The 11,208-nt window shown below is 40.0% G+C and overlaps 1 protein-coding gene across 1 annotated transcript in view; it reads left to right on the top strand.

The window, feature by feature from the left end:
• Positions 1-268: 268 nt before the first annotated feature.
• The window catches only part of ATP9B (ATPase phospholipid transporting 9B (putative)), a 151,404-nt gene continuing 140,464 nt past the window's right edge, over positions 269-11,208 (top strand). The window contains exon 1 of the mRNA XM_027526313.1: positions 269-526. Coding sequence (XP_027382114.1) covers positions 405-526 — 122 coding nt within the window. The 5' untranslated portion in view covers positions 269-404. The remainder of the gene's footprint in view (positions 527-11,208) is intronic.

The following is an 11,208-nucleotide window of genomic DNA, read 5'->3' as shown; positions in this document are numbered from 1 at the left end:
CAGCGCCTCGGCCCAGGAGCGCTCAGGAAAGGCCTGCTTCCCGCCTAGCTTGGACCAAACGGCTTCCGCTCGGGCCTTCCCCGCCCAGGGACGTCATTGGTCGCCGACGGAGTTGGGCCACTAAACGCCGCCACCTCCCTCTCACGCCCTCGCCGCAGAATGACGTCACCGGGCCCTGTCGCGCCAGGGGCGGGGCCTTGGAAGCCTCCGCCCCCCGCGCCTCACCTTCGCGGTGGCATCATCATCGGGCCCCGACAAGTGGTGACGCCATCAGGCCTCGACGCACGGTGGAGGGGCAGGGCGCGCGGGCGGTGCCTCAGCCGGGTTGGCGCTGAGGGGAGAGGGCGGGGAAAGGCGGTGAACCGATAGGGATCGGGGAGGGGCGGGAAGGTGGCGGCCAGAGGATGGCGGACCAGATCCCTCTGTACCCGGTGCGCAGCGCGGCGGCCGTGGCCGCGGCCAACCGTAAACGCGCGGCCTACTTCAGCTCAGCGGGGCCCGGGCCGGGGGCCGACAGGCCCAGCAGGTAACGACTGGGCCGCCCCAGCCTCCCGCCCCGGCGCCCTTCCTCGCCGGCCCGACAGGGGCCGCCCAGGCGCGCCCGGACCTGGGCAGGGCGTCTGCGCTGCGAGAGGACCCCCGCCTCGGAGCGCCCCGGCCCTGCTCGGCGGAGAGAGGGGGCTGTCTCGGGTTCAGGGACTGCTGCCTCTATCAGCGCAGGCAGCATGGGTCCCACGGCGCCCGTCTAGCAGTTGTTAGTCTCCGAAACTTGAGCGTCTCCGGAAGATCGTGAAGATGGCAGACACAACTAGTCAGGCTTAGAAATGCAGACCTTGTTGGGAGTCACGTCACAAGTGGAAGACCACGTGAAGACATTTCAGTTTGTTTCCTGAGAACACTTTTTACTTAAACGTATCTACAAAGTACCTTTTGTTGACAAGAATTTTTGCTCTTTAACAATGGGAAAACGGAGATTCAGAAAGGTTGAATTGTTTCATGTGAGCACAGTTATTAAAGTGGTAGAATATAAAAGTGGAGACCTTTGATTTAAAATGGAAATCTCATACCCTAGTTGGATTTAGTTCGTATTTAACTTCTTACCCAAACGGAAGACTACCCCTATGATACATATGGTACATATGATATGATATGGTTAAGGAAAGAAACCTATAAAAAGGGGAAATAGTTGTTAAATTTTTATTTCTGAAGGATTGTAGAAGCAATTTGCCTTTAGCACACAGAAGAGGTATGGATTTTAGTACCCGGTTGCTTCAGGATTCAAGTTTTAGAATAATTTTTGGTTTGTGCTGTTTGAGAGGCCATATAGTCGGTGGCTCAGATGGTAAAGTGTCTGTCTACAATGCGGGAGACCCGGGTTCAGTCCTTGGGTTGGGAAGATCCCCTGGAGAAGGAAATGGCAACCCACTCCAGTACTATTGCCTGAAAAATCCCATGGACAGAGGAGCCTGGCAGGCTACAGTCCATGGGGTCGCAAAGAGTCGGACATGACTGAGCGACTTCACTTTCTCACTTTATAGTCAAAAGAGTACTTATTATAATGTTTCAGAGCTGAATTGAATCTTGGTTCATTTACATACTAGCTGTTTGATCTTCGTTAACTTAAACTGTAAGCCCTAATTTTGTCTGCTGTAAAATGGGGGCAATATTTTTTCTTGTAGAATTGTTGAGGGTACTGGAGGAGTTAGTAAGGAGCCCATTTTTAGTGTTCGGCCCTGAAATGGAGAGGTATGGTTTCTCCTTTCTTCCCTGTCATTACCTATAAGAGTAACTGTGTTAGTAGTCTTCTAAGTAGTTGATTTTAGGAGATATCTTTGAAAATGTGCCACCTCTTTCACAATAGATTTCCCTCAAAGTTCTCATCTGCCGGTTTTTGCCTTATACATTTTAAAGCTTCCCTGGTGGCTCACACGGTAAAAGCGTCTGCCTACAATGCGGGAGACCCAGGTTCAATCCCTGGGTCGGGTAGATGCCCTGGAGAAAGAAATGGTAACCCACTCCTGTACTATTGCCTGGAAAATCCCATGGATGGAGGAGCCTAGTAGGCTACAGTACATGGGGTCACAGAGTCGGACATGATTGAGCGACTTCACTGAATGTGGTATATATACGTTTAGGATCCCTATGTCTTCAGGCAGATATTTCTTTTATTGTTGTCTCTGGTAACTTTTTTTGCTCTGGAGTCTCCTTTAGTAGACTAGTGTAGCCACTTCTGCTTTTTGTGGATAAATGTTTGCATCGTATTAGCATTCAACCTATCTGTGTTGAATTTGAAGTGGGTTGCAGCTGGATCATGTTTTTCCATTATTCAGTCTGCCAATCTCTGTCTTTTGGTTGGTATATTTAGGCCATTCATGGTGATTATTGATACATTAGTGTTTAAGTGTGCCACTTTATTAATCTGTTTTTCTGTTTCTTATCTTTCTCTTCTTGCCTTCCTTTTGCTTGAATGTTTTTGTGATATCGCTATAGTGTTTTTTAGGGTAGGCCTTTGTATAGTTTTTGTAGTGTTTGCTCTGGGTATCACCGTAGTGTATTGATACCAGTATTTACTATATGGAGTGATTTGTGGAAACTTGTTTTCCACAAATTTTGGTTCCTTTACTTCGCTTTCCCCCCATGCAATTTAAGTGTCATGTCCTTATATATGTATGTGTGTTTGTTGGATTGTGTTGTAAAATGTATTTTTTAGATAAAAAAAAGTTTGCAGGTCACTATAGTTAAATTAGACTGGCAAATAAAAGCACAAATTAACTTCACAAAAAATCATGTCCTGAGTATCTGATGGTGTTAAACTTTTTGTTTAAATTATCAAGTATGGTTTATAAGACTTGTGATGAAAGGATAGCTTATTGAACGTACCCATATTTTTACTCGTTTTTTTCTTCCTTCCTGCTGTTCCAGGTTTCTCTTTTTTTTAATTTCCTTTTTGTTTTAGGACCTTCCTATAGGCAGTCTTAAGATTTCATATTATGATGTCTTTATTTCTCCTTTATTTCTGAAAGATAGTTTTTATTGGATAGAGAATTCTTGTTGATATATCTTAGTACCTGAAAACTCTTGTTCCACTTCCTTTCAGCTTTCATAGTTTCTGATTAGAAGTCCGCTGTCATTCAAATTGATGTTCTCCATAGGTAATGCATCATTTTTCTTTGGCTGCTTTCAAGTTTTTTCTTTGTCTTTAGTTTTCAAAGGTTTAATTATGAAGTATCTTGGTATGATTTCTTTGAGTTTAACTTGTTTGGTAGCCGCTAAGCTTCTTGAATCTGTTGGGTTTTGTGTCACCAAATTTAGGGAGTTTTTAGTAATAATTTCTTCAAGCACTCTTTCATGCACACCTCTCTCTTATCCACTTTCAGGACTCCAGTGATACAGATGCTGGATCTTTTATTAGTTTTACCTAATTCTTTTAGGCTTTTTCCCCCCCGTGTCTATTCTCTGTGTTCAGACTGTGTAAATACTATTTATTTGTTCTTAATTTCCCTAATTCTGTCATCTGTCATTTTCACTCTACTAAGTGACTTTCACTTTCACATAGATCCCATCCAGTGAGGTTTTGTTTCTAATGTTGTATTTTTAAGTTTTATAATTTCCATTTGTTTGAAGAGAATTTGAAATTGATTGTTGAAGCATTTTTATGTTTGGTGCTTGAAATAATTGTTACACCATTCTATATCTGAGTTAATCTTAGGATTGATGTCAGTTGGTTGTCTTTTCTAATTCACATTGTCAGTGTTTTGATTCTTTGGATGATGGATAGTTTTTGATTGTTTCCTTGATACTTTTTTTTTAATATTAGGAGAATGCGGGCCATATTGGTATCTTTAATTCTAGCAGATGATAATCCTGTTTAGATTTAGCACATAGGTCCTGGCCTGCCTTTGTTGGCCTCAGTTCCAACGACAGTTTAATTCACAGGGCCTCTGTGCTGATTTTTGGTCTGTTGGTTTATGTCGTGCTACCAGAACTCTTACTTGTCTCTCTCTATGCTGCCGAGGAGAAGGGATTTCCCCAGGCTCAGGGTCTCTTGGTGAGAGGTGATGGTGTCATCCCATGTGGATGATGAGACTCTGTTGGATGGACAGTGGCTGTAGCTGTCTCCTCTCCATCTGTGCCCCCTGACTTCCCTGGTGTGTCTTGGTGGGAGAGGAGACTCAGCACCACTGTGGCCAAGAGGCTCTGTGTGGCTGAATCGTTATTGCTTGTGCCCATGGCTGCTGTGGCGACTTGAGGAAGATGAGAAGAATTTCAGGCCATGGATAGAAGCCATTTCCTGAGTGGCTGTTTCTGTGTTTGTTGATGCTGCCTGCCCTGGCCTCACCCCACCCTCCCACCCCCACTCCAGTGAGAGAGGGGAGTCTCAGGCTCACGGGACATGGAGACATCAAGGAAGGCCTTGATGTCTGAGGCCTCTAACCTCTTTTTGTGGCAGGGACCCTAACCAGTGCCACTTGGATGCCCCCGTGTCCCTGGGTGGGATGTGGGAGTCTCAGGCTGGTGGGGTGGGACAGTACCTCCTAAGGCCACTTGTCAGTCTTGTCTTGCTGGTGGTGGACTCTCAGGGGAGCAAGGGCCTTCCTGGGCTGCCTTTTCTTGCTAGGATGGAGTAGGCTGTGCTGGGCCTGTGTCCTTCTGTTGGGTAGGGTCTCATAAGGTGTCCTCCCATTGTGTTCCTCTGGTTCTGGGTCCCCAGTCCGCCCAGCTCTCTTCCTCTCATTGCTGTATTCTCACCACCCTCCAGAGCTCTCCTGGTTGGCTCTTGCTTTATTTCCAGGTTCGTATTGATTGATAGTTGTTTTTAGGGAAGAGAAACAGAGAGAAATGGATTGTGACTTAAAAGTTGTATTCCTGTATTATTTTGTGAAGTTGGTTTTGGTTGTATTTTATCATGGTGACATTTATGTATAGTTTAAAAAGTTAACTGGTGGTGAAAGGCTTATGATAGTCACTGTTGCTCTCTACCAGTCACCTTCTCCCCAGCCTCTCATTCCACTGGCAGTTACTTTGTACTCCTTTAACTATTTCTTGTATTTACAAATCTCCATTATTACAGTGACTGTATTCCTGACTTGTGTCAACATCTGAAATGACTTGACTTCTAATTCAGTTCAGTTCAGTCACTCAGTTGTGTCTGACTCTTTGTGACCCCATGGACTGCAGCGTGCCAGGCTTCCCTGTCCATCACCAACTCCCAGAGTTTGCTCAAACTCATGTCCATCACATTGGTGATGCCATCCAACCATCTCATCCTCTGTCGCCCCCTTCTCCTCCCACCTTCAATCTTTCCCAGCATCAGGGTCTTTTCCAATGAGTTAGTTCTTCACATCAGGTGTCCTTCTAATACCTTCCTTGATTTCATCCCTAGCCAGAACAGAACAAGATGCTCCTGCCAGGCTCATACAGCACTCTGCTTCCCCTCACAGCATAGAGTGCACTTGACTAATTGCTCATCTTCTCATTAGACCTTAAATTCCATGAGTAGAGTGGCAGTGATGGCCAGACTTTACCCTGATTCCTGGCCCCAGGAGATGAGTGGGGAAGTGTTTTCTTCTCTTTCCCTTTCTGGAAGACATTTTGTAAAGTTGGTGTTACTTCTTTAAATGTTTGGTAGAATTTTCCAGTGAAACCATCTGGACCTGGAGATTTCTTTTTAGGGTGTTTCAATTTAAAATTCAGTTTTTTGAATAGTTATTGAGCTATTCAAAGGATCTGTTTTATATTTGGTGAATGGTGATAGTTTGTGCTCATGACCAGTTGGTTCATTTTAGCTAAGTTGCTGTATTTATGTGTATAGACTTGTTTGTAGTATTCCCCTATTTTCTTTTTGCTGTTATTTCATTCAGATGTTGGTGGTTTGTGCCTTTACTTTTTTTGTTGTTGTTCGTTCTTGCTAGAGATTTGATCTTTTCAAAGATCCATCTTTTACTTTACTTATGTTTTACTAGTTTTCTTTTTCCAACTTCATTAATTTCTTTGTTTACATTATATTCGTTTTTCTCTTCTCATTTCTTAAGGTGAGATCTTGGATTATTAATTAGAGACTTTTCTTCTTTTTTAATGTAAATACTTATTGCTGTAAATTTCCCTCTTGGCACTGACTTACCTGTGTCCAACAAATTTTTGTGTTTTGATTTTCTCTGAGACATCCTCTCTGACCAGTGGATTGTTTAGAAGTGACTTTGGAAAATTTACTGTTACCTGCTAGCATGATTTTTTTTGTGATCAAAGAACACAATTTGTATGATTTCAGTTATTCTAAATTTGGTGCAGTTTGTTTTGTGACTGAGGATATGATCTATATCAGTAGAAATCCTGGGGCTCCTGAAAAGAAAGTGCTTTGTGCTGTTGTTGGGTGAAATGTTCTGAAATGCAGTTAGAGCCTGTTACTTAATGGTGCTGAGTTCTTCTCTCCTTGCTGGTTTACTGTCTGGTTGCTGAGGGTGGATAGTTGAAGTCTCTTAACTGTAATTATGGATTTGTCTGTTTCTCCTTATAGTTTTATCAGTTTTTGCTTCACATATTTTGCAGGTCTATTTTTAGTGCATTCATGTTGGAATTGCTTATATTCTTGATGGACTGACATTTTTATTATTATGAAATTTCCCTGTCTGTCGCTAGTAACTTTTTTGCTCTGATGTTTGCTTTACTGACATTATTATAGCCACTCCTGCTTTTTTTGGATTGATATTTGCCTGGCACATAATTTTCCATCCTTTTACTTTCAACCTGCTTTTAGTAAAGTGAGTTTCTCTTCGTTGATATGTGGTTGGTTATACTTTTTATCCACTCTGCCGTCGTGTGTCCTTAGGCTGATGCATTTAGAACATTTACATTCAGTGTAGTGATTGATCAGTTACGGCTTACACCTGCCATTTTACTTTCTGTTTTCTGTCTTTTGTTTCTCTCTTTTCTTTTTCCTGCCTTTTTTAACAGTCACTTGAGCATTTTTTAGAATTCCGTTTTGATTTACTTGTGGTGTTTTACATGGGTCTCTTTGTATGAACACTGTAGCAGTAGTTCTACATGTTATGTTACACATGCATAACTCATCACTGTGTGCTCCTGTTGATATTTCGTCAATTTGAGTAAAGTGTATAATAAAATAAAAAGTAAAGTGTATACCTTACATCCTTTTATTCCCACCACTGGTAATGTAACTATGGGCATACCTTGTTTTATTGTGCTTTGCAGGATTGTGGTTTTTTTTTTTTTTTTACAAATTGAAGGTTTGTGGCAACCCTGCATTGTCAGTTGATGGTTAGCATTTTTAAGCAATAAAGTTTTTTTCAGTTAAGGCATGTACTTTTTTTAATACATAATGCTATTGCACACTTGGTAGACTTCAATACATTGTGAACATAACTTTTGTATGTACCAGAAAACCAAAAAATTTATTTGACTCACTTTATTACCATATTTGCTTTATTCCAGTGGTCTGGAACTGAACCTACAGTATCTCTGAGGTATGCTTGTGTCGTGTAAAATTATATGTAAGTTTTACATATACGAAAGTAGTTATGTATTTCCCTTACATACAATTAGAACTGCTCATCAATGTTAGAAGTTTTGCTTTATCTCTCAAACATAATTTAGAAAACATAAGAGGAGAGGGACACCTTATTATAATATTTTTGCTACTTCTGTTGTTCTCTTATTTCCTGGTATACCAAAACTATTTTCTTGTTTCTGTTCTAAGAATTCCTTGGCTATACTTTGAGGATGGGTCTGCCGAAAACAAATCTCTTAGTTTTTCTTCATCTGAGGATGTCTTATTTCCCCTTCATTCTGTAAGGATATTTTCATCATATATGCAGTTTCAGGTTGACAGTTCTCTCAGCACTTGAAAAATGTTATGTCACTTCTTTTTGGGTTCCATGATTTCTGATGAGAAATCTGATGTCATTGGAATGATTTCCATTGTTGGTGCAGTATTTCTCACTAATTTCAAGCTTTGTCTTTGGTTTTCAGTAGTTTGATTTTTTATGGGCCTTAGCACAGATTTGAGTTTATACTGTTTCACTTAGTTTCTTGAATCTTTTGTCAGTTAGAAGTTTTCAGCATTTATTTATTTGAATGCTTATATTTGGACAATCTTTCATCTCTTCTGCTGATACTCTAGTGACATCTTGTGAGAGCTTTTCTTTTAGTCCCACTTGGTCAGGAGTTCTGTTCATTTTCTGTTGAGATTGGGTGATTGGGTGATTTCTGTTGTTCCATCTTCAAGCTCATTGATTTTTTTCTCTGTCTCCTTCATTCTGCTGCTGAGCCTGTCCATTCAGTTTTTAAGTCTTATTTTTTTTCTAGTTTCAAATTTTCTAGTTGATTCTAATTCATATTAGCTCTTTCTTTGCTTAGTTTTTCTAATATTTTCTTATGTTTCAAGCATGTTTGTATTGCCCATTGAAACACTTTGATGATGACTGTTTTAAAACTCCTGTTAGATAATTTCAGCATCTGAATCTTTTTCATGTTAGTATCTTTTGAGTCTCTTCTCATTCAGGTTGAGGTTTATTGGGTTTTGGTATGAGTGATTTTGGTTGTATCCTGGACAACACCAACTGGACAATAGTTGGTGTTGTGCTCTAAAGCTGTGGACCTTATTTAATTGAGAAGGAAATGGCAACCCACTCCGGTACTTTTACCTGGAAAATTCCATGGATGGAGGGGCCTGATAAGCTGCAGTCCATGGGGTTGCAAAGAGTCGGACACGACTGAGCGACTTCACTTTCTTTCTTTCTGTAGTTCCTTTTGGAGAAGGAAATGGCAACCCACTTCAGTGTTCTTGCCTGGAGAATCACATAGACGGAGGGTCCTGGTGGGCTACAGTCTATGGGTTGCAAACAGTCAGACACGACTAAGCAACTAACACACACACACACACACACACACACACACACACACACACACCTTATTTAAGTCTTCTGTTTTATCAGTCTCTTTTAAAAAGAGACTCATGCTGAGAACAGATGGCTATTGTCTGATTATCTCTAAAATATTAGTGTGTTTCTTGGTAGAGGAAATACAATTTTTTTTTCAGTGTTTTCTCATTGAGTGTCTACACACATTTTTCTATGAATCTAAAAAGTTTTACAATTATTATGATAATAGATATTTTACTGTTTTCCTTTTCTGTGATGGTCTGTAATTAAAAGCTTTTTTTAAAGTACAGAATGATTCTTAAGATAGCATTTATCAAAGTACCAAGGTCCAGGATTCCTTGGAATCAGAGACATATTCTTATAATACATAGCAGTTCCTTTAAAAGAACTATTTCATGCAAGTTTATAAAATTCTTTATACTTAACCAAAATAGAAATATTTTTCTTAACTTTCTAAACTGACAGTATTAGCACGAAGATAGAGTTGGTGATTGGAATAGCACCTTTTGGGCAGCTGGAGTATGTGTCCTTAGCTTAACTGTCCTGCTTGTCTGTAAATTTCTGGATTGGCATTTACATACATTAAATATTGTACCATTAATTCTGGAGGCTAGTGGTAAAGAATTCGCCTGCCAGTGTAGGAGACAGAAACATGGGTTCAATCCCTGGGTCAGGAATATCCCCTGGAGGAGGAAATGGCAACTCAACCCAGTATTCTTGTCTAGAAATTCCCATAGACCTAGGAGCCTGATGGGCTCTAGGGGGTTGCAAAGAGTTACATGACTGAAGTGACTTAGCATGTATGCACCATTAACTAATTCAGAAGTTTGTCTCAATATATGTATAGTGTTGGTGTAATTTCTTATTCAAGAAATTGGTGTTCAGTTTTTATAGAACATTCTATAAGAGGAATCATAGGTCAGTAAAGCCTGACTGTTGTCCTTGTTGCTTATTTTTGCTCCTGATGTCAAGGCGTGCTGCTCCAGCACTGGTCCTTTAATTTTTTTTTGTTTTTTAAAACTATTCCCCTGTTCATCTCCTCTGCTGTTGTAGGAGGAAAGGAGTTCTAATTTCTCACTAGTTCATACAGTTTTGCTGCTTATTAATGACTCATCGCAACACAGTTGAACTTGGAAGCTGTACCTGATGAAGAAAATATACATTTTTTATAGCATTTCATTGCCTTGTTTTTCTGCTTTATTAACATGTAGGCAGAGAGGGAGTGTTTATTTTTCTTAAAGAAGGTTTAAGCAGTAGGCGTATTTTAAGTGTTTTTCTCCCTTTAATATCAGTTGACTTCTCAGAAATGTTTCTCATCAAAATGGAAACAATAAGGCTGTTGGACTTAAGATAAAAATGTGAGTTTAAGATAGTTATTGTGCTGACCTACTTTTACTTGGATACATGTAAATTATGTGCCTTCCAGTACTTGAATGTTTTGTTGAAAGTTCCTGGTTTTTTAAACCTTTGGCCGCCGTGGAGAGAGCTGTCGTCAGTTCTTAGCATGGTGGACTCTTGGGTTGGGGATCATCCATTCTGTCCTTTGTTCACATTGTTTTTACTCATTTAAAAAAAAATATGTTTCCAGAATTATACTTAATTGCTGGAAACGTTGATTTTTCTTGAGTGACAAACCAATTAAGTGTGTATGACACCAGGCAACAAAGACACTTAAGATTCTCTGCTTATCTTGTCTCTGAAAAAATCCATTATTCATCATCTTATTGTTTTTAAATACTGAGGTAAAATTTTCAATACAATAGGAAAATTGCTTTGGAAATGGAATAAATTGCTTGCCAGTTCAAAGGCTCACTTTCTGAAGTTGAGGTTACTAAACATGATGCTGCTTATATTCATTATCTTTCAGACTCTCATTGTACTGCTTTTCTAGCATTAAACATGATAAGATTGTGACTTTTGCTAAAATGCAGCATAATCACTAAAAGAATTTAATGAAAAAGACTAAAAATCTCATTTTGTATACTATGTTATAATATCTGTAAGTGGTGGTTTGAATTTTAATTGCAATTTGTATAAATATCCATTTTCTGGTTGACTTTTAAAAGAGGTGCTTTTACACAAAAGTAAGAAAAAGGAATTTTTGAGAGGAAAAATATTAATTCTGTTTCAGATTGTGTACTTTTTGCCTAAATCATCTAAAGTGATAGGTGGCTTGCTTTAAGGATATTCCATGGTGGAATTGAGAGTAATTGGAGTTGTTTGTGGATTCGATGAGAGATGAAGACAAGTATCCCTTTGATTAGGGGAGTGAAGTGTTCAAGACGGGTGTCAGTATTGACTGCTGCTTCTC

The sequence above is a fragment of the Bos indicus x Bos taurus genome, chromosome 24, assembly GCF_003369695.1.
Source record: "Bos indicus x Bos taurus breed Angus x Brahman F1 hybrid chromosome 24, Bos_hybrid_MaternalHap_v2.0, whole genome shotgun sequence".
NCBI lineage: Eukaryota > Metazoa > Chordata > Mammalia > Artiodactyla > Bovidae > Bos > Bos indicus x Bos taurus.
Note: the sequence above shows the minus strand (reverse complement) of the source record. Positions and strands in the feature narration are given on the sequence as shown.